The sequence below is a fragment of the Aythya ferina genome (assembly GCF_964211825.1).
Source record: "Aythya ferina genome assembly, chromosome: 7".
Classification (NCBI taxonomy): domain Eukaryota; kingdom Metazoa; phylum Chordata; class Aves; order Anseriformes; family Anatidae; genus Aythya; species Aythya ferina.
In genome coordinates this window covers 15,424,079-15,447,441 of record NC_140302.1, presented here as the reverse complement: position 1 = coordinate 15,447,441, position 23,363 = coordinate 15,424,079, and the positions used below count along the sequence as shown (strand labels likewise).

At 41.8% G+C, this 23,363-nt stretch overlaps 2 protein-coding genes across 9 annotated transcripts in view; one reads left to right on the top strand and one right to left on the bottom strand.

Moving 5' to 3' along the window:
* The window catches only part of LOC311439621 (uncharacterized protein), a 196,740-nt gene that overhangs the window by 1,722 nt on the left and 171,655 nt on the right, over positions 1–23,363 (top strand). For 3 of the 5 annotated variants that reach the window (XR_014694858.1, XR_014694859.1, XM_084525540.1), the window contains one exon: positions 16,426–16,512. The exons of 1 other annotated variant lie outside the window; for it this stretch is intronic. Coding sequence is in view for 1 of the 4 variants with exons in the window: in XM_084525540.1 (XP_084381666.1) it covers positions 16,426–16,512 (87 nt within the window). In the remaining 3 variants the exon portion in view is untranslated. Of the gene's footprint in view, positions 1–15,776; positions 16,002–16,425; positions 16,513–20,526; positions 20,658–21,399; positions 22,397–23,363 lie in introns of those variants that run through there. One more of the 5 variants, XR_014694860.1, reaches the window with a different exon arrangement.
* COMTD1 (catechol-O-methyltransferase domain containing 1) lies at positions 7,825–15,688 on the bottom strand. 4 transcript variants are annotated; one of them, XR_014694847.1, is made up of 8 exons: positions 15,522–15,688; positions 14,637–14,770; positions 13,073–13,178; positions 12,094–12,212; positions 11,746–11,800; positions 10,163–10,296; positions 9,190–9,396; positions 7,825–8,139 (listed from the first exon to the last, which is right to left on the bottom strand). XR_014694847.1 is itself a non-coding variant. In XM_084525511.1 (7 exons), the coding sequence occupies exons 1-7, from the start codon at positions 15,601–15,603 to the stop codon at positions 9,244–9,246; spliced, it is 783 nt and encodes a 260-aa protein (XP_084381637.1). In that variant the 5' UTR covers positions 15,604–15,688; the 3' UTR covers positions 8,840–9,243. The 4 variants fall into 4 exon arrangements, 1 of the variants encoding a protein (XP_084381637.1); XR_014694848.1 differs by having other exon boundaries at positions 7,825–8,105; XR_014694849.1 differs by having other exon boundaries at positions 7,825–8,101.

Sequence of the window (23,363 nt, the reverse complement as noted above, 5' to 3'; positions counted from 1 at the left end):
GATAATTCCGTAGTTCTGCCTGGGATTTCTGGATTTAAAAATAGGGAGTACTGCTGTAAGTGGTTTGGCAGGGCAGGGCCACAAGCTGTTGATGTGCATACCCTGGCCTGGCGGCACGTGTCAGCCAGCCAGCCTCAGGCCTCAGCGGGCACCTGGGCAACAGGCCTGTGGGCACAGGGAGCTCGGCTTGTTTTATAGCAAGGGAGTGTGGGAAGAGGGGAAAGTGTCTGAAAAGTGAACTATCCAGGGAAATAAAGGAGTTTGTTTCACTGCTTTCCTTTTGTAGGATAGCTTTCCTGTTGCACAGAAAAACTCATTCTTATTTGCTCTCTGTTTCCTTCCCTTTTCCTTGATACCTCTGAATCCCTTTGAGGAAAGTTGAAGGGAGTCATTGAAATGATTTGGTGCTGCTGTAGCTGTTGTGTTTGATTTCATATCCATACAAGGAAATTAGACCACAAGGTGTAAAAAAAAAAAAAAAAAAAAAAAAAAAGATAATTAAACATCGAAGAAACAATTATGATTTCTGTTGGTGAGCCTGTCTCCCTAACTTGTGCCACCTCTTCTGCTGGAGAAATGTGACCTTAGCATGAGGCCACTTGGTCCTTCTGGGACCTAGGAAACCTCTACTGGTCTAGGCTGGGTATTTCCCTGTTTATAGGTTCTCATTGTGTTAGCCTGAAGGCAAAAGGAGTAAAATAAGCTCTAAGAAGGTCAGGAAGAAGCATGTAAAAGGTAAAATACATAAACAGTCGATCATAAAACTAAGATCTATGTAATGGGGATGGTCAAAATTAGGATTTCTTGTGCAAATTTAATTAGTCTTTTGTTACCTTCTGGGTGCTTAGCTTTGCAGCTTTGACCACGTGCCGTTAATGCGGTCTGTGGATGTAGCCCTAAATGCTTTGTAAGCTCAGCAGACAGGCCCCAGCCGCAGGTCTGCAGTTCTCATTAAGGGCGTACCTGTGGTCAGAGGTTTAAACTTGCACTTGAAGTTAAGCTTGTGCTAAGGGCATGACAGCATAGCTGGCATGTGAGTGCCTGTGCTGGAAATCAAGGAAGGAAAATGAGGCAGCACCCAACAGAGTAACCGAAGCTGGGTGAGAGAAAGGAGTAAGAGGGCCCTTGGTGGCACCTGGGTCCCTTTCCCTCACACAGAAGGGAATTTGGGGCCCTGCCTCTCTGTGTGTTTAAATGCAGCTGTGCTTTTTGTCTCTTTTGTCCTCCGCATCTCCTGGTCAAACCCACCACAGTAAAAGTGTGGGCAGGGGGTTTCTTCCTGGCAAACTGTCATGTGCAGACCTAGAGCCCCCTTGGAAACTGGCTCTGTGTGTGTGAGGAGAAACTGCAGCTTTTGGTATGTGAAAAGCCTTGTCAAGGGTTTGACTTAGTATCATGTTGTAGTTGTACCTTGATGGTGAATTCATGTTTTTCTGCAATAGGGATGCTTTAGGGGCTCACTGGAATACCACCTAGCTCAGCTGTACACAGGGAACCGAAGAAGGCTCTGTGATTTCTTTCAGGGTGTATTAATCTCTTTGATATAATACATATGACAGCATAGTAGTTAGACAATTAACTGTGGTTTTCTGCTTTGGAACGACCCCGCTAATTACTCCTCATTGAAAAGATGGATTAAGTAGCTTGGGAGAGCATTTTATAGCATCTGACATTTAGGTGGCTAGGGGACGTCAAAGGTGACCCTGCTGAAACAGTATAGCGGTGTCCTGCTGGTGTGCCCTGGGGCTGAAGAGATGGATGGGTGGAAGCTGTGGGTGATGGCACTTTTCCCACCTTCTGTGTGGGGCTGGAGGCAGACAGATCCCTGCATGCAGAGCAGCAGGAAGGTCTTGATGCCCCCTTCTTGCCCTCATGGCTCAGCATGGAGTCAAGGGCATCTATTGCTTCCTGATGAAGCTTTCCAGGTCCTCTGATTGCAGCTGAGCACTCCTCCTGCCTTCAGGTTTTCACCTATGTCAGGCACCAGTGATGCCTGCTTGTAGTAGGCAGCTCACAAATACACACGTTGTACAGAAATGAAGTAAGCATTGAGTGCTGTGAGGCACAGCCTGTGTGAGTTTACCTGTTGGAGAGAAAATGGCAGGTTTTTAAACAAACAAGGAAACCACTGTCTTGGATCAGTCTATTTGTATACTCCTAAATTTTGATCTCCCTTTTTTTTTTTTTTTTTTTTTTTTAATCGCTGAGTTTAGTCCAAAGAGATACATGTCTTGTGAGCCTTTACAAGTTAAGTCCTAATGTTTGCTTCCTCAAAATAGAAAGAGAAAAAAGCGTGTTAAAACTAACACTGGTGTTGTGCGTGTACACAGTAGCTGGGCATTGCATTTACTTGTGACAGCAGCAACAATCATTAACTCTCCTGCAAACCTAATTTCACAGTGTCAGAAAGTTACTGCTTTCAGTTTACCAACAAACCCCATGTCCCTACCCCAGCATAACTCAAAAGGCTGCTGTAAAAATGCACAGTCCTCGTTTATTCAGTAGGTTGAGTAGGAATAAAATTATCAGCCTTTAAACTAAATAATAATTTTTTCCTTGTAGCTTGAGATCTGTTCAATCAATAATCTTTCTGCTAACTCTGGGGAGAATTTTAGTTGCCTCCATAAAATGTTTTAATTATTTAAAATCATAAAATATAAGTAGGCACAATTTGCTTGGAACTCATTAGGGAAATATATGAATAAGAAGCAAAGATAATGTTTGCTTTTGCATTAATTTAAAGCAGTCTCTAAAATATGAAATCTAATCCTGGAAAGCAGTGACTTATCAGCAATGTTTACTTTTCCTATAATAGGAATAAATATTAAAGCAGCTAGTTATGTGCTTATCCCTACAGTATTGCACAGAGGCAGAAAGGAAGATAAATAACATGTCTGAAATCCCACATTAATTTCCCCTTTTTACAGGTTTTATGCTTGTTCATTTCCTTTTTCAAAAACATTGCCTTTAAAATTATTGTTATAAACTAGGTGACTTAGAAACCACGAGTAGCTGCAAATGCATGAGGCCAATTTGTGTGTGATTAGACTTAGGCAGGGGTAATGCTTTATCCACAGGCAGAGCCCTTCATCCCGGTGCAAACCACTGGGCAGAGCGTGCAGCAACAGGCTCGGTTGCTCGCTGCCCAGTACTTCTTGCCTGGGATCTGGTCAGAAACCCAGGTCCCCACAAAGACCTGCTGGTTGCATCTTTGGTTTTCCGCATGTTGATTCTGGGAAGCAGAAGATAGTGGAGCTGCTGAAGTGCAAATGAAATAAGCAGTAAAATCAAATGTGATGCAAACCGCCTGGTAATCGGTCCAAGTCTTTTGTGTGTGGGGAACTCATAGGTTATCTGAACACGTTGGCATGTCCCTTGTGTGGGAGGACAGCTGGAACTTCTCAGCATGGCCATGGTCCAGCTGCAAGGGGTGGGGTGGCATCTGCCGCTGTGGTGAGCTGAGCATCACCACGGTTGTGGTGCCTGTGATGTGCTGTGCTCTGGTCCCAGCTGTGGAGTTTCTGAGGGGACTGGGGAGCTGCTCATGCTTGAAAGGAGGGGACTTGGATGAGGCTTACAGTCATGTTTCTTCCCTGTATCTTAAAGGCTTTATCACAAGAAGCATGCGAACTGTCTTCAAGAAGCAGCAGTTTACAGAAAGCGCTGTCCATGTGTAACGTGGCTAGACTCAAACAGGTTAAAAACACTGCATCAGCTTGTTAAATAAAGGAGGTGGCAATAGCAGAGGTTCGAACAAATGCCTCTAACTTGGGCTACACCCATCAGTCCAGCTCTCCTTTAGGCCTGCTGTGATGTGACAGATGAGCAATGTTCCTCACTTCATCCACTGCATGTCCCAACAGGATCAAAAGCTGCAGTGTTGAACGTGCAGAAGCAAGCCTCAAGAGTTCAGGAACTGCTGTGTTTGTCCTTGGAAGGAGGGACTGTACTCTCTCTTGATCTGAGCACCTTTGAGTCCTGAGTGTGTTCCAAGCTGTACATAACTCCAAGCTCTTGCTGCTTTCCCTTTGGTTTTATCAGGCAGGGCTAGTGCAAAGTGGGTGTGGCAGCAGTGCTGAGTGAGAGTTGACTGCTCGTTTAGTGAGCTAGTGGAAATGCAAAGTACACTCGGCAAGAGTCTTCTGTTCCTTTCCCCAGGATCTATCCAAATACCACACCATCACTTCTAACATAACATCTGAGGAGCAAGGGCTGAGATACCTGACCAGCAGCTACTGTTACGTTCTCTCATTCTCATGATGGTTTGGGAGTGTAGGTACCTTAAAGGAGTCTGTAGAGAGGTGGGGGTTGGTCTGTTCTCCCACATGCCTGGTGATAGGACGAAGGGGGAATGGGCTGAAGTTGTGCTGGGGAGGTTTAGGCTGGATGTTAGAAAGAACTCCTTTGCTGAAAGGGTTGTGAGGCATTGGAATGGGCTGCCCAGGGAAGTGGTGGAGTCACCATTCCTGGAGATCTTTAAAAGATGTTTAGATGTAGAGCTTAGGGATATGGTTTAGTGGAGGGCTTGTTAGTGTTAGGTCAGAGGTTGGACTCGGTGATCTTGGAGGTCTCTTCCAAACTAGACAATTCTGTGATTCTGGGAGTTATTGGGGGTGGTGAGTGGGGATTTCTTTTTTAATATACTGTTCTTCAGTCCCATTTGCTTCTGAGCATGTCCCAAATATATGTTTATCACTTGTGTTGGCCACCCTGGAGCCAAGCCTCACAACTGGAGGAGATGCCAGTGTTGCATGAACATCTGGGTGGGAGGGCTGGACTACTGCTGGGCCAGCTCCGCTCTTTGGATGGGAAATGAGGAGGCTCTACTGTGAGCAATAGCTCAGGCAGGTGTGATATCTGTGTGTCAGAAGAAGATCCGTAAGCTTTCATACGCTATCTTGCTGTTAGAGACAAAGACTTGTGAGGCATTATCGTATGGTCCACTCTTGCCACCTAATGAAAGCCTAAATTCCCATTGTCCCCACAAATTCTCCAAGGCTGATTCACCACTTGAATTAAACCATAATTATATATTATCAGCAGTCACTTTATAGTAAGGTTGAAGGATTAAATGCAGTTAGTGGTGATGAATTCCAGACGCGTGGGGCAGGAGCCTGAAGAGAAGGCCAGCTTCTGAGTAACTACAAAATGAAGTGTAATGTATTCTAAATATTTGATTCAATTAAGCTTCCTTCTGCTCTTTGTTTCAGCTTACAGATGGCTCATCAATCTATAGTTTGGGGACACATTGCTATTCTTTCTAATGGTAATTACGTGATCAGGATGGAGACAGGTTTGATTAAATGCCTCCACCATACTCTGCATATTTAAAATGAAGCAGAATCCAAAGCAGAGGCAATGTGCTAGCCCACTGTATGCAGATAGAGCCTCAGGCGCTTGATAGAGCCCTCTAAGCAAAACTAGTGTCTTCTGCTAGCATAGGTCATGGGGACAGGTTCCCACTGTCCAAGGAGCAGAAGTTCATGGAGTAACAAACAATGATCGTAACTGGTTTTGAATTTTGCTAAATCGTTATTTGATTTTTTTTTCTTCCAAAAATCCTCATGGTGCTTGCTGTTTTTTGTGGATCAGCTTTACAGAGAAGATTCTTGCAACTTGGGAATGACTAGCAAAACAGCTATGAAGTCTGTGATCAATCTTGACTTCAACAGGCTTGAGAAAGGCCATAATAGTACTTGTAGACCAAGGCATGTGTTTTTACCAGCTTGCAGATCTGCCTTACAGTAGATGTAGAGAATGACACCATAAAGTTTGAAATCTCACTTCACTTTCTGTCTCATTGTCCTTGTTAGATGATCTCTCAGTAACCAAACCTGGTCTCCTGTACAAGAAACCAGCACCCTTGAATGCTCTGTGCTTATTTTGTATATGCTGTTATTTGTGTGTTGTTGTGGTTTGGCTTCCACTAATCAGCATCCAAAAATGATGAAATAGTAACCACATGCTTGCTGTCTTCACGTTACTTAGTGGTCTCTAGTAAGCTTTAACCCATTTCACTTTGCCTTCATACTGGTATGAGTAAAGCAGAATTGTCTTGTATTTGAATGTTCTTGTGTGAAAAAAAAATCTATTATTAGGTGCATCTGCAATTTCAGTGGGTTGCCAGTGAAACCCTCACTGCCTGGCACATCCCTGACTTTGTGAAATGCTTGTGACCAGTGTCTGGGAAGAGGATCCTTCTTTTCAGTAGAGATGTTCTCTTTAAAAACATACCTTCTTTGTAAAATTAGGTATCCCTTTTCTCCCTCCCATTGCGTGGTGACGAGAACATCCAGCTTGGTTTTATTTTCTTGACGCTGTAGATGTTATAAACAATGCTATAATCTCTAACAAATGTTAATAATGTTGAACTACTTCGATGGGGAAGGTGTGAATAGATATACTTGTTTCCATCCTATTTGCTAGGGCAGAGCCTTCACTTACCAGTAATTCAGTGAAATTGGAGGGGCTTTGGGCCACTGCAGAGTAGGAGCCTGGCAGCTGCTAATTTGGTTTGGAAGCTCCATCAGGAAGGTTTTTTTCTCATCTAAGGCTCTGAATACCAATTGGGCTTCAGGTAATCACCCCTATAATTATCACCGAAACTAATAATGGCATGGATGATCTTGCAGCTAGTCTAGGAAAACTGAGCTTTCTCAAAAGCAGAAGAGGAGTGTCACGTCACACAGCCTTTTGGGGCCAAAACATGGAGAGTATTTATCCTGTTGGTGTCCAGTACTGCTTGTTACCCTGCCTGATTTTGTTATCTACTTAAAAAGTAAAACTGTATGCGGAACATGGCCAGGAGTTTTGCATGAAAACACAATGACCTTGTATATTCTTTAGCCACTCCATCTGAGAGCTATTGCAGTCATTAAGACTTGAGTGAAGTGTTACTTCTTTTATGCAGATAAGAACACTGAGACACACAGGTTGGAAGCTCTCCAGGTAAAACTGTACCCTAAAAAATAAATTGGGCAAGCTTTATGTCCTATTTAAAATCTCTTTTATGCACCATATACACCTTGTACTGGCCTCTTCCCAGGCATGGATTTTACTTCACAGCAGCCAGCCCTCAATTCAGTTAAGTACTTAAGCACATCCTGACATGCTGTGCCGAATCAGGGTTTAAACTGGAAGTGACAGAAATAGAACTCAGATCTTCTCAGTCACAGCTCCACTCTGACACCACCAGGCAATGCTTCCTTTTCTCATAATTCTCCCATTGTAACATATTGCCATGAGACAGATTAACACCTGTACCCTGAACATCTGCCCCTTACCAGAACTCCAGCCACCCAGTGAAAATTTCACAAATACAAACCACGTAGCCAGCTCCAACAATTATTTTGACGTTTGAAACCTTTGTATCCCAGTGCTTTGAGTGCATTACTTAAGCAAATGTTGGCCTCCTCCCTATAAGAGGCCAACAAATGTCAAGTTACCTTTTTTCAATATGCGTATGATACTTCAGTGCGTCAGCTGTACCTCCCAAACCAGTAGTCAGTGGAGCTTTTGCCTGTAAAATGCTAATTTAGGTTTTGTGTTTAATTGGGTTTTCTCTAAACTAAGAATCCAAGGCTGATACTGAAAGCCCTAAAAACTAGTTAGCATTGGTAATTCAGCATGGAAGCAAGTCATCAGGTAGATTCTCCTTCTCGAACTTGAACAGAATATGCTTCCCCCACTTAAGTCTCTTTTATTGTTCCCAGGTAAGGTGAGCTCTTTCAGCTACTGTGTCTTGATCAAAAGTTTCATAGAACACAGCAGGATGAAATGAGTAATGAATGACAGCATCAAATTAAGTTAACTAAGCATGAAGAATACTATAGCAAAATACTTTATTAGGATGTGAAAAAGCATTGTTTTACGTGCTATGGAACGTAATCTGTGCTTGTAGTAATTACTTGAATAGCCAGTTAACAGCTGTATAGCATCCTTAAACAATCATCATTTTCCTTATATGGACTTGCAACTAATGTTCCGTGCTTGCAAGCAACTTTCTAGGAAATGAGCACTCTGTAAGTCGCTGCTTTTGAAGAAGGGAAGAAGGAGAAAGAATTCTTTTGGTTCTCTTCTTGCTGATCTGCTCTTCCTCATTCTGACTTCAAAAAAAAATAAATTTACCTGCAGTCTTACCTAGGTTTAAAAAAAAAAACAAAACAAAAAACAGTCCTTGCACACACACGATTTAGGGAGCGATCGGTACTGGAAATCCTGTTTGTCCTTCAACGTGCTTTTAAAGGGACTTTTCAGATGGCATATACTTAAGGCTTCTCAGTTTAGTACCCTTCAGGGATTACCAGCAACTTTCAATTGCCGGCTTGAGAAAGCTAGTTATCTCCTTGATGCCACGTATATTTCTTGAAAAATAAATCTTCTAGTATGGCTTTTAACATTAAACTCTGCTTCTTTTCCTGTTCCTAGCAGAACAATAGGATGGATTGTTCTGCTACTGAGAATAAGGTAGTGAGCGCAGCTATAATCACCTGCTGTCTGACACTGCAGAGAACTCAGTCTCCAAGTCCTGCAGAATGCCAGCAATATGTTATTTTTTTCTGCATTCAAACAAAAAGTTTCAGTTACCCATTTATTTCAAGGGGATGAAGACCAACGTACTTGGTGCTTCATGATCCCTAGCGAATACATTCATGTCAAGATAATACAAAATAGCCTTCTAGAGAAGGACTGTAATTTTTACTTAGTCTTGTCACAGGTCACCAAAATATATTCTTGTTTGTGGGGTTGTCCAATTAAACAGTGTCCTCCAGTGTATTTGTGAGAAGTGACAACTCCCCCTCTTTACAAGATCTTGTGCCAATTACTTAATATTTCCCTATTTTTATTCCCTGTGCACCCAAGCTTTTTCCCCTCCTTGGACTCAGTAGCCTCTTTTAGGACAGCAAGAAGTCTTTGTACAAACACAGTTGGAACTCAGTCATGTACAGGGAGATTTTTTTTAAGACCTGTTTTAAAAGGACAACCTCTTGTATGTTTTCTTCCTTTATTATAATTAATTTTATTAATCTTGTTTATGTCAATAAGATGCCACAGTAGATCTCCAAGTAAATTTCTGTCATCAATTTAGCTGCCCTTAGGGTCCTGCTGCTTCTAAAGTCTACTTTCCCACACTACGAAATCCAGTGGAGGTATAGGTTAAATAACGATTTTTGATAGTGTTCTACCTACGTTTTTCTTGGTGATTTGATGCTTGCACTTTCCCATGTGCTAGGCTTCCTCCAGTTACAACTTGAATGCTAATGTCAATCCGTCCCCCATTGGGAGCATGCTGATATTGACTCGCGCATCTCTGAAAAGCTTCTCATTGAGGCGGTGCATGCTCTGTGCTGTCAAGTCATCCTTTCTTGGTTTTAGCACCTTTCCACTCCAAAGGACCTATTGAGAAAAGCCGTGTCATGCACCTGATTTGTTCCAGTAAGTTCCTTGGACCACAAAAGAAGCTTGGGAAAAGATAATGCCTGTTTTCTAGAAATTGGAATTGTACTGTGTTTCAGATTCCTAGTGGTTCCCAACATGGAGCTCTCATAATGAAGCAGGATTGGGAGTCCACAAAATTGGCTAATTGTACTTCTATCGCAGGTTAGAAGCCAAAACAGAGAACTTGCAACAAAGATGTATTTTTAAAAGCCCCTATTCAGCTGCCACTGTAACCCTGAATGTACCTAAAATGTAACATTGTTCTTTGTTACAAGTAAAAGTCATTAATGAATAAAATATTAGTAGCTACTGATTACAAATACTACCCTAGATCTTGCATAAATACTATATATAGTAGAAAATGCTACAAGACAGAGCAGATTAAGACAGAACATCCTCTGTAATGAACTAGAAAAGATATGATAAGCCTCTCATCTCAGGCTGTTTATGTAGAAACATAAATTTAACATATTACTTCTTATATAGAGTTTCTTGCCCATATTAGTGTTATTAGTGCTATATTGTTGCATAAAGCTTACTTTGGTAATTTACGCTGAATTTTAAAGCCTCCTTTGTATGATACGAAACAAAGATGTTGCAATTAGCAACAGAGTTGCCGGTCAGAAATCAAGTTATTAGAATCCCACTGTGACTTTATTTTTTCTTTCCTAGAAGCAAAGCAGTAACTCCCTGTGCTACTACCACTACAGCCAGCAGTACTTACATTATCAATAGCTATTATTCCCCCTTTCTTTATGAGGCGCAAACATTTTTCGTAGTACTCATTGTAGCTTTCTTTATCTGCATCAATGAAAGCGAAGTCAAAGGTTTCTGCTTCTCCACCAGCCAACAGCTCATCTAGATGGGCAACAGAGTGAGTCATTATAGCCTCGCTAATGCTGTGTAGAAGAAGAAAGTCAACTAGCTGTGTCAAAATTCTCAATAAATAACAGTTTTGGTGCTTTGACTGGGCAGCCTGTTCCTCTACAGCTAATTACTAGAAAAGCTTAACGCAGAGAAACCAATCTGGATACAATGTATGTCATAAAACACTCAGTTACTGAATTTTTCCAATGTGGAAGAAGTTCATGGGGTAGTTCTAAAAACCTGCAGAATACAGCTGGGGTTGCTGACTGGTGTAGCAAGAGCAAGTCAAGCAGTTTGAAACGACGCACTCAAAACCTTCAACTATGTTTTGAGCTGATTAAAAACTGTATTAAGTGGATTATGTTTTTTTCCCTCATGTTTATGAGCTGGTTCTAAATGCTAATCTCTAGTTGATGACCAAGTGCCATGATGCAGGTAGGGTGGTTCCCTATGTCATAGGGTTTGACAGGGTTTGAACAAACGCTGTCAAAAATCTTCAGTACAGCAAATTATGGCATTAAGTATTTTTTCTCTGGGCAAATGGCATTTAAGGTTTTGTGTATTGCTTTCTTGACTGGGAACTCCAGGCTGCCAGTTGGAAAGGGGCTGACTGCTGTCTTCCTAAGGATCTCTGCTATCTGCTCTCACCCACCCTTATCCTCTGTCAACTGAGGATTTTTCTTCATCTGAAGCATTGCCTAGACAGAGCTGTCCATCAGTCTTTAAGGACAGTGCATCCTCTGTAGAAAGGAAGGATGGATCTACGTGGATCCCTCAAATACCTCTGCTAGAAACCTATATTCTTCCAATACCACCTCCATTCCTAACAAATTTCTTGCATTTTAGAATATTTATGAATATCCTCTCTGCTCCACATTGCTTCTTTTCTTTACAGAGAAGACATTGCTTTTCTGATGCCCTTACAAGGTTTTGCTGCATTCTGAATCTGAACTTCTCTGAGCCAAAATTAACTGTTATACCCTACGTTTCATATTGGCTTCTGTATCTTTTTTTTTTTTTCCCTGCACCTTAACCCTTTTGGAAAGCTCTTCCTCTCTACAACAAAGAAATACTTGCTTACAAAGGACTCTGGAAAAGAAAAATTGGGCTTTGTCTAATTAATCTGTTTTAATCTGCTTTCCCAGAAAGAGCTGACAATAGTACTTCATAGATTAAGTAAGGCAATAGACAGGACAGGTGAGTGACCAGCACAGCCTACTCCACAGGATGAGCATTTTCACCTTTCTGTTAGCACATAAGAAAACTGAACTTTTAAAGCTCTGTGCTTATAAATTTATTTTTAAGACCTCTTTAGATAAGAAAATTTGTTTCACTGTTACCAAGGGGATCAGATCTGACAGTGTATTTCCTGGATTACATCAGCATTATATTCATCTTTTGGCTTCTAAGGGAGAAAAAAATATATTTTAAGTTACTTACCAAGTGTTTGAATAGCTGGCTTTATCCGTAGGTCAATCTTATGGTCTACTCCTGCCTAGAGTGGAAAAAGAGCATAGAAGTGATCCAAGTCGTCAATAAGTAACCTGTTTGCAGTTTGCACTCAACGAGTGACTAGTCAACAGATTTTTTTTTTTTTTTTTTTTTACCGTTGTTTCTAGGATCCAGTCAGCAATTATTTGTCTTCTCAAATTAAGCTGTTGCAACTCCTGCCCTAATGATAGGAATGCTTGTGTGTGAATGTGCAGGTCTAAGATACCAAAATTATCGAGCAATAATAACAAGCAAATGCAGCTGTCCTAACCACCTAACTGAGAAGATGCTCCTTACCTCCTTCCACAGTGGTTTTCCGATTTTGGCATAGTCCTCATTTATGTCACAGGCAACAACTCTTCCATTATCTGGCAGGACAAGTGCCATATTCAAGGTATTATATCCTGTTAAAACACCTAGGGAAATTGTAGAAGTCATGAACAATTAACTGTGTTTTGAAAAACTGATAAATAGTGAACTAGAGAGGTCCCTTCTAGAATGATAATAAAACCAATAATAATAAAAATTAGAATAAAAATAAAACAAACAGGAACCCAGAAGGGTCAAAGATGACAATTTGTTAATGGACTCAAAAGGCTTTCTATTTTATTCCGATGTTACAGGGGTTGCAAAGATATTTTTTTCCTCCTCCTTAATCAATCTTGTAACAAAGATTCAAGTTGTCTGTGTGTGTATTTTTTTTTTCCTAAAATTCTCCAGGACACAGAGGGCAGGGTCTGGTCCTGCACCTCAAGAAAACAATCACTTAAAAGCAGAGCTAAATCCTGAGCTAAAAGGACTGGATCTGTCCAGGAGCAAAATACCAGGGCATCGTAAGAGGGGCCAAAGATAAAGATGATGGGAACACATTCCTGGCTGCTCAGCATCAGTCTGGCTTTGGGACATCCTCCTCACATAGGCATGTCAAAGAAAGTAGATTGGATTCAGGGCCTGTGCAGCAAACTAATTCCTTTTGGCAAGAAACCTATACAGAAAGGAAGGAATACACCCTGCCCTGCAATTGCTGGTTAATTTTACAGACCCAAGTGATCTATTGGTCCTAATTTTTCAGGTTGCTTCTGAGTTGATGAGACATCCCTGCTTATGCTAAAATTATTGATACTATCACACTGTAGTTTACCCACGTGATTGCTGAGACAGAGATGCAGTACTTTACTATACTGAGAAATCTTACCTTACACAAACATGGCTGGATTTGGAGAAGCATAGCCAAGAGATTTATTTATCTACAGAGAAGATGAAGTGATGATCTTACCTATTTCTATAACTTTCTTGGCTTTAATGAGTTTGACCAAATTTGCCATAAGCTGAGCCTGGTCACAGGACACCATCATTCTACCCCAGGGATGTTCTGCAGTGATCTGAAGAGAAGAAATCACACAACAAAACAATAACAACAATACTAAGAACAAGAACAAAAGCCAAAGCTTCCATAATTATGTCCTAAGGCAGAGAAACCCCAGGAAAAAACAGATGCTCTTACCTTTGTTATTCTAGATGGCTTCGTGCTCCATGTATGAGAGGGAAATTTGTTTTGTATTTAACAGTAACTGAGGTGGGAAGGGGTGAAGTCATAAGCAGTTGCTAATCATGCAAAGCAATGGTGTGATCTGAAGTTACCTGGTGGCTGTACGAAACTGAGCAGTAAAGTTGTAATGGATGAAGAACCTTAAGGGAATCTTGATTGTGAAAGTCCTTTATTTCTGTACATTTGTATAAACAGAAGTGTGGTTTTTCTTAATGACAGCTTTTGTATTTATGCCCTTATACCTCCATGACATGTAGCACGTGGTATTGTGTTGTTTGTTTGTTTTTTTTAAACTCTCAGGTCAAAGTCTGCTGCCAAAGGTCAGACCCCCTGATTCTGGCTACATAGCACCTAGCTAGAGGTGGCAGGGTGTGAGGGCCTCAGGCACTGAGGAACAGCAGCAGGGGAAGCAGGGCTATGCCACTGCAGTTCAATGAAGAGGACAGCCCTCCCCTTTCCTGTCCTCCACTGGGGCCCAATCCAACCGAACAGCTCCACTGTTTAACATTTAATTGCTTTTATACAGGAGTAGTTTGTCTCATTTGCTAAGAGCCAGTCCTGAGCCAGGAGGGCTGTTCTGAGCTCCAACACTACAGCAGGTTTACAGACACCACTCTTCTAAGATACAAGATGTGCTTAATGTGTATGCCAATACTATTAAATACTCATTGGGGAGCCCTGAACACTGAAAACTCTGGGTGATACCAGCTCAAAACCATTTCTCTTGCATATGTTTTAGAATTTAAAACACTGGACATCTTTGCATTTGCTTCTTTTGTGTAGGAAGTGTATCCAAGGTAAACAGATATGACCAGGATTTCTTCTGCACCAGTATAAATATGTATATAGAATGATCTCTAAGGATTGGAAATCCTAGAGAGTACAAAGAGTAGGGAAGGAAGAGGATTTAAGGTTGTTTTCTACTTAGGTGGAGCAAGGGTCTTTCTTTATCAGGAAGCAGGATTTTGGTCTCTGCTGCAATGTCTGGGATTATAAAACTGAAAGACCAATCTTAAGAGGTTGGGTTGTTGGGTATCTCTGTGAGGAACAGAAAGCTATACTTCTGAGGCTGCCTGTAGTGCTTCCTAAGGGCTTATTAATTCTGTGTACCTATAAATTTGTATGTGCAAGTAAGATGGAGGAAGGAATATAAGCAATATAAAAGAATATAGGGAACATAAGCAATATAATCAGAAGTCTAGCAATTTGGGACCAGACATGGATGATGCCAAAAGGGCCTAGTGGAACAGTAAGTGAACAGAAAATGTAGGGTGGGAGATAAAGTACTGACCAGTCGCAGCTTCTTTAGAATTGGGTGTTCCCTCACAGAGTGATCCAGTATGTACTGCCACAGAGGACTGCTCTTTCCAATAACACTTCTGGGTGACCTGGGTATCCCAAAAACTAAGGATGGGTATTTTTTACCTGCAAAAAATAAGGGACAGCTTTAAGCTCCGCTAATGAAACTTTGCAATTCTCAAATACGGGCTGCTTAAATAAATAAAATACATAAAAATAAGTTATAAGCTGCTTAAAGTACCTTTTAGTGAATCAAATACTACTAAGAGGGCTCTTTGCTCTGAAAGAGCCAGTGAATAATGATGATACAAGGTAGCCGGACTGCTCAGTGGACTATACATATATATTATTTTTTTCTACCTCTGAACTGTATAGCAAAAGCCTACCGAAACTGAAAGTGAAAGGCTGGGGTGTAGTGATGTTCCCTAGCTGAGGTGAAGGTTTGCGTGCTGTATTCTTGCAGGGCACTTAACTGCACCACCACTCACGGCTGCAGGAGGCCTGAGGCCGCCCGGGGCGGTTGTGCAGCAGCGCTGCTGCCTTTGCCTGCCCTTACCCTGGGCTCCTCGCAGTGCCGATGGCAGCGGCTGGTGGTGCCCTTTAGGCAGGGGGCTCGCCCCCAGCCCCGGGTCCCAGCGCAGCTCCGTGCCGGGTTCGGGTTCGGGGGCAGCGCTGGAAGCTGCCTCTGCAGGCATAACCCCGAAGGCTCACATACAAACCTGATCCCGGCTCTGGCGTCCGCGGCTCCTTTTCCCCGCCAGATCAACAGCATAACGCCCAACCCAGCCCCGGTCCGCCCTGAAGGCGCCCTGCTCCCCGGCAGCCGCTGGGGCGCGGCCGCCTCCTGCCCGCGGCTGGCGGCGGGGTCGCCGCTTACCTGCCAGCAGCCCCGTGGCGAAGGCGACCCCCAGCATGGCCGTCCCCACGGCCACCTCCTTGGGCACGCTGAAGAGCGGCATCGCGGAGCGGCTGAGGCGGCGAGCGGCGCGGCCCGGGCGGTCACAGGCACAGGGGGGCGCGGGGCGGGGCGGGGCCGCCCGCCATGTGGTGGGGCCGGGCCGCCTCCTGCTGCTCCTGCTCCTCCTCCTGCTCCTGCCCGCCGGGCGGTGGCTGCCCACGCTGCCGGCGTGGGGATCTTTCCGTACTTTACGCCATCTGCGCGGCGCAGGCGGGAAAGCTGAGGGCGGTGGCGCCCACCCCGTGAGGGAGCTGTGCCCTCGCCGCCTCCGTTTTAAAGCACGTCTTCGTTTTAAAACACGCCTGAGGTGGTGGTGGTGGAGGTCCTAGCAGTAATGTCCTCGCTGGGGCTGCCCCCGGCCCTGGAGGTGTGCCCAGCACCAGAGGACTCGAAGCTGAGGTGTGGGCAGAATCCCGGTCACAAAGCACCTCAGGCTGTGGGGGTTGAACCCTGTGCCCAGAAGATTTGAGGGTTCCCGGTGAAAGGGACCGAGCCAATGTGTGGGGAAAGAGAGAAAAGGGCCCCTGTTTTCTTCTTCTGTCACTTCAGCCCCTACTGTGGTGGTTCAAACATCTCCCTGCTGCCCTGGTCAGTGTCTGAGGAAATTGACCAGCGGTGGCCGTGCTATCTCATTTTCTTAGAAATCAGGGTAGAAAGTGTTTCTGTGCATTTGATTCACTACATAATTCATAGGTATGTGCTGAAAGGACCCTGCAGAGCCATTTGCAGGAGGGATTTGGTTGTTATTTTGTGAAGTCTTGGCAATGCCTTGATTTTGCAAAACCCTAACAAGATGCAAAGGTCTGTTATTTTGTTGCTCTAGGTGAAATGAAATTGACAACCTTGGACACAGACCAGAACTCTGCGGGCATGGAGCAAATTGGCATCTGCAGATATAGGATGAAAGCAGGTACAGCTTCCCTTTTGGCACATAGTTAATCTCTATAAAGCCAGATGAACTGTGCTTCAGTAGGTTAGGACGATAACTTTTCAACTGTGTTCCTAAGCTAGCAAAACTGTCTAGTGTCAATGCATTTAGCCGAAAAGGATTCTCTTGTAAGTACATCTTAAGTGCAGGATTAACTATATCAGCCAAGGCAAAAGCTGTATTTATGGGACATGGGTTTGCCTATCACTGCATTTTTATTGTGTGCTAGACCTTATTTACAAAGGCTTGAGCACAGAGCTCTTGTATTTCTCTTGCAGCAGCTAATCATGTCAAGCACTAAGGAGTCTGCTGAGCTTTCTTACTTGCAGAACAAAGCGAGAAATCTGATCTGTCTTGGCAGATAAAATATTTCTCAGTTCACTTTTAAAACGTATTTGATTTTGAAGGCCGTGAATGTTGTTGGTTTCTTTTTTCTTTCTTTTTTTTTTTTTTTTTTCCCCCTTCAGTATCTCATCATTTTCTCTGTGTACATTTTGCTTTTGTAAATGAAAGCATTTCATCCCATCTTTCAGAAGATGAGTTATCAGGTCGCACTGGAATATGTCAGTTTCAGGCCAAATAGAACTGTAGGAGACAACAAACTCTTCTAGTGGCTATAAATCAGATTTGTGACTGTGCAGCTCCATCTAGTGATTTTTCTCTATAACTGCAGTAGAAGGGAGAGAGCAACTAGGGGATTCTCCCTGCCTTTTTCATAAATGCTTTCAGCCTGTATGCTTCCTGTGAATACCTTCAAATGAGAACACTGTATTGGCCTGTGGACTGATAGCACAACTAGCTGCCTTGCTAGAACCAATCTGGGAAATTCACGGTTTCTGAAGTGACAAAGAGAATTAGTGAACAGAATTGCTAATATGTGCTAATAAACATGTTTGAAACTTTTTTTGGCTCCAAGTTCTTACACAGTAATAGTAATACACCTGCAGTGGCAGTTACAGGACCTTTACTATGGTGGCGCACTGGACTTGTTCACTTTAGATAAGGAAGCTGATCTACAGATGCCTAAGTCAAGATAAAACAGTTGCCCTTAGAGAAGCAAAAGAGTTCAAGTTGTCCAACTAAATAGAAAGGAGACAGCTGCTTTTCTTTGAACTACTGTGGTTTTAATTTTACGTAGCTCTGTGATATATTAGTGAACAGGAAACTTTGGCTGCCCTGTAATTCAGACACATGCTGCAGTGTGCTGTGGCTATTTAAGCACTTAAAGACTTTAGTAGATATTTGCCCACGTCTTGTGCTGGGTAGATGAAGGCTACCTAGAGACAGAAAAGAAAGTGTGAAGTAAGCTTGGATACAAACCCCATTGTGCCCTGTTATCTGTAAGGCCAATCCATTTGCACAGATTTCACATGAGATTGGGGTTGTTCCCAGTGTTGTACTCAGCATATTTGCTGTGCCTGACAGTGCCTTATGCCTGTAAATGCATCCTGAAAGGGCAGGGTTTGTGCAGCTTCTTCAGACTGGACCCAGACCATGGTCACTTTTGTGGAGCATAAGGTGTAAGATAGATGAGATTCAGGCTGTCTAATCAGTGGCTGACCTCAGGTTGACAAATCCTCAATTTTTCACACTGATAATATACCAGAAAGAGTAGTCAGGCATGGGAATGGGTTGCCCAGGGAGGTGGTGGAGTCACCATCCCTGGGGGTCTTTAAGAAAAGGTTGGATGTGGTGCTTAGGGACATGGTTTAGTGGGTGACATTGGTGGTAGGGGGATGGTTGGACCATATGATCTTGGAGGTCTTTTCTAACCTTAATGATTCTGTGATTCTATATCCCACTGCTTCTGTGTCACTGGGTAACTGATGTCTGAGCTTTCTGTCTTTTCCATCTTTTTCTTCCTCTTTTTGTGTGTCTGTTTTCCTCTTCACCCTTCCATGCACCAGCTACTGGAGCTCACAACCATACTTTCTGCCAGACTGTACCTCCTGGGACATAGGAGTTGTTCTTTGGCTTGCATCAAGGTGTTGTTAAAGACCAAAATGTAACCACTTTGTCTTGTTGCTGAACAATAAAGAATTAAAATCTGAGGGTGGCTCACCCTGTGGTTGTCTACACTGTGATTGAAAGCCTACCTGCAACATGTGTACTAAACTATAGCTGCTCCTGACATGGTGTTACTAAACCTATTGGCAACACGTTCTAAACCATAGTGACTGCTAAAACGGTTTTACTAGGAGAAGGTGGGTACGGATAATTCTTCTGAGAATCACATTCACCAGTGATGAAAAATCATTGTATACTACAGACACCTTAAGGGAAGTATGCGTGGACTTGTTTGAACAGGATAACTCACCAGAAATAATTCCTGTGCATGTATTGAATCTATACTGACCTATGGCATAGAAAAGAGTTCAGTGGAGCTACATATTGTGTCTAGTTCATTCATGCTGAGATGTTGCTGGCATGGCTTCAAGCATAATTTAAATGGTACTTGCTTCAATCCTTGGCTACCCACACATTGTTTTCCTGTGTTCATGATGAGGATAGCAGTTATGGTCTTTTAAAGCACAGCAGCACTTGCATAAAATGCTGAGAAGGAAGTTTAAATACTACATGGATTTAGCTCAGTGAGTCAAGTAGAAGTGTGTTCTGATCTTCTGTACAGCTAAAAGAAGAGAAGGCAGTAATCTTTGCCCCCAAAAGCTTCGAATATGAATGGAAGAACAATGGTAATAGAAAGGAAGAGCAAGGAGTTAGACTGTACTAGTCAGGGTGCTTGGCAATAGCCTAATTGACAAGATTCCCACAAGAAATCAGAGCAAATAAGTTTTAAGGAGAATTCAGAACGAAGGAGAATGAGGTTTGAAGCTGTTTACAAGGAGTTTACCTCCTTGTATGACCGCTGAATGAGTAAAAGCCCAAACACAAGGAGAATCTAAAGAAAAATGCTTTGAAAAAGCATTCACATTGACTAATTGCTGAAAATGCTCTTTGGGATGGCATTCTGGATAGATGGAACTTGAGTGAGATTAAATCTGTGGAAAGAATTTACAGTAATCAAGGTGATGTGAGCTTGGACAGAATTTTTTAGGTGTGAAGATGAACATAAAGAAATCGTCTTGGAAATATATCAAAATCTATCTGATTATTTTTGTATGGTTTCAGCGTGAGGGTCTGGAGGGAAATCAGAGTTGAAAATGAAGTGTTATGAGTTGAGTGGTAGGCAAAATGTCATTTTTATCTGTATTGATAGAGGAGAAAGGTTGGAAAGCTGAGGCTGAGCTGATCTTAGACATCCTCAGAGAAGTGTTGGAAACAGATTGGGATTTTAATCTGGCTGCAAGGAGATAGGAGGGAAGAGGGAGACCTGCAAGTTGTCAACGTCAACATGGTAGATGAATCTGTGTATATAGACAGGGACAGTTACTCAGAAAAAAAAAGAAAGCTGTGAATTCCCGTGCCTTTAAACTATTCACAGATAAACCCATAATCATTCTATTGCATAAATTTGCAGTTGTTTTGTTTTTTATTTAGTGGGTTTTCTTAATCTCTTTGATTAAAACTGAAAGAGAACTTTCTTTGCTATATTTTTGTGTTCGTTCATCTATCTGTCGTAACTGCTGTAGATAAAACATGTATATGTGTTATCATTTTACACTCCACAGTGTATATCCCTTTGAAAGACCTAGGTAAAACAATTTATGGTGACATATTTTAGAGGATTGTGTATGGCATTATTATTATTTTTATTTACGATTGAGGTTTCTTTTTTCTTCCAGTTGGATTTGCTATTGTATTTGTCTATTCCATCCCTGTTATCTCTCTAGTATCGTGTACACTTAACATTTCATTTTACAGTTCCGTAATGCAGCATTTACTATTTACTGGCATAACCTCCTTGACCTTAGAGATGCTCATTCCACATGGATCTGTTGTAGCAATTTTTTGCCATGACTGTTCATATGTTTTCTCAACTGAAAATCTTGGAATAGTAAAAATGGTACAAAGCTGTTTTTTTTTTTTTTTTTAAAGCTGTGATAAATGGAATTGCGCTCCAAAATTTTCTTCTGATAGTTGAATTCAGTAATTTGAAATAAGACTAATAGTTTCCCAAATACTCATCATTGCTTCTGAAGTCATCTGGATTTTTTATCAGACAAACTGTAAGTATCAAAGCTTCCTTTAATATGATTCATTGCCCAGCTGGAGGGTAATCACTAAAGTGGAACGCAGACATGAACAATGACTTTAACTAAGTTGGTTTGGTTACTTTCATTCTGCTCAGCTACTTCTATTGCATTCAGTCTTCTGTGGGAGCTTTTAAAGTATGTCTTTCGATAACAGCTTGTAAAGGCTGTGGTACCTTCACATCTATTTCAAGGCTAAGGTATCAACATTTCAAATGCTGCTGCTAAGAAAGCTGGTGATTCATGAGCCCATAAGCCTTAAGCCATTAAACTTGCAAACAGCGAATGGTTTAGAAATGGTTTTCAGCTAGAAGCATTTTGACATATTGGTAAATATTTTCAGGTCTTACTGGCTTACAGGCCAACATTTTGAATATATATGACTACTTTTTGCTATCTCATTACAAGACTAGGTTCAACTTTGGACATGCAGGTATCGTGAGGAGAGATAGCTCCTGCCAAGCAGCGTAATTCCCAGTGCAAAGTAAGTTAATGGCTTCTATGAAAATATCCCACAAGTATCAAGGACTATAAAACTCAAATTGAGCTTGACTGGGGGAGACCCAGTAAAATAGCTCGTTCAGTGGCTCAGCTTGACAGATCCAATGATAGAAGCAGTTCTCCTGACAAAGAGGGTTTGTCATTGAAGGATGTCGTTCACAGGGACTTTGAATTTTCCAAAATAGGTGACAGACTGTTCTGAATGATCTCCTTCCAGGTCATGGCCTAGCCTCACCCTTGGAACAATTGCATGGATAGTGATGCAATGGATGCTTGTTACAGAGGAATAAAACTTGGTATTAATTTGATCCTGCAAATGGTCCCCATGTGATTGAAATAGGTACAACTTTAGTGGAGCATTCTGCTTTACTTACAAATTACACCCTAAGTCTCAATATGTTGTTCCAAGTAAGCCTTAAACTGTATAATGCATAAACAAAATGTGAGAATTTTTGCTCTGATTATCACCCTGATACGTGTGATAACGTGAAACAAGCAATGAACAAATCACCCATAGCCATAACACCTCATCAAGAAGGCTCTACTACAGCATATATATATATATATATATATATACACACACATATATATATTTGATATCAAAAGAGATCTGTGTTAAAGGCCAGCAGACTGCATTTGTTTCATGTCATCTGTGTGAGCAGATGCCAAAGATAAAGGCTACCTTTGGAGGCCCAGTGAACAACACTGAAGAGCATTTGTCCTAGAGTCTCCAGTGAACAACAGCAATGGCAGCAGCCTGACAATGGGAGAGGTGCAGGATTAGGGATGTTCTTACATACTGTTCTCCAAGCATGCAAAGCAATGATGAATGTTCATCTTACCAGATCTGATTCGTATGGAATGGTAGGACAGATTGCCATTTCAAGAGTGAGAATTTATCACAAGCCTGTGGAAAACCATGCTAGGTTATTCACTCTGGGACTAAACCCAATTAGTGTCATTGTCTGTAACTCCATGTGGGGTGCATTACTTCCTTCTGGCTGAAAAGGTGTAGGTGGGATGGCTCAGGTCCCCTGGGAAATAGAGAAGTGGGAGAGGTGCAGAGAGCTTGGCCTAACCTTGCAAAGGGCAAGAGCAGATACGGTTGCTCACTATTTATTGGAGGAGAAAACAGAGATGGAAGGCAGGAAAGAATTTTTGATTTGTGTTTAGTGTCATCTCTATTCTCCCCTATTAAAAAAAAAAAAAAAAAGTGAAGATCTGATCTTAGTAACTGGTATGAACCAAATTCACGTTTATTCTCTTGGTATGTTCCTAAAATATGATGGTTAGAATTTTATTTAATGCTGCTCTTCACTGTTAATGTTTTTTTTTTTGTTTTTCTTTACCATTGTATTTATTTGAGTTTGAATGTTAACACAGAACTATGTAAGTTTAGTTAAAAATTCAGTTTTGTCTTCATTTTGTAATAAAACTTGGGTTTAAAAAACATTTCGGTAAATGTAAGGAGTTGGAATGATTCTGTTAAATTCTATTTTTTTTTTTTTTTAATGGAGCCCCCAGCTGGATGAACTTGGAGTTTTTCAGTGCCAGTCATCCCTTTGAGAAGAATTAGGCTTTCTCAGTGCAGTATTTTAGAGTTATGTTTTTGCTGCTTCGTTTTAGCACTTTGAAGATCCTTTTGCTTTAATATGCTTGAATTATGTTTTCACTTTTTAATTGAATTTTCTGTCCATTTTGTTTTTAAGAAATCCCTTTCTTTCCATTCGTTTATTGTCTGGGCTTGACTTCATAAGAATCTCTAACTGAACCATAAACTACCTTTATAAATATCATTTTTCCTTGAAAGCTATATCTTACTGCAATGACCAAAGTTTTGTCATGTGTTAGATTAAGATGTCTGCCTAAAATCAATAATGCTGAGGTAACAACATTGGTTTCTGCTAGGCTCTCAATTACTTTCTCAGTTGTTTGTCATAGGAAGAATATATGATCAGTTGTTTCCCCTACAGGCTATAAAACCAGCCTGTTCTCCTTTGATCACTTCTGCATACTTCACTTTTACTCTCCTAAGTGTAACACAGATTTTTAGAGCCTTGGACCTGGGAAGTAGCAAAATGATTCTTCTGTAGTCCATTCCAAGGGATAATAGCCTCTGTATAAAGCATCATAAATATCCCTGGACAATATTTGGCTCTTTGGGTTACTTTGCGCAGTCAG

What these genes read in the sequence shown, in the direction of transcription:
- COMTD1 (XM_084525511.1), bottom strand. Translation starts at nt 15,603, where the DNA reads ATGCCGCTCTTCAGCGTGCCCAAGGAGGTGGCCGTGGGGACGGCCATG. An exon ending in CGCCACGGGGCTGCTGGCAG is followed by an intron (nt 14,771 to 15,521) that starts GTAAGCGGCGAC and finishes TATTTTTTGCAG; the next exon opens with GTAAAAAATACCCATCCTTA. An exon ending in GAATAATAGCTATTGATAAT is followed by an intron (nt 9,397 to 10,162) that starts GTAAGTACTGCT and finishes TTTTCTCAATAG; the next exon opens with GTCCTTTGGAGTGGAAAGGT.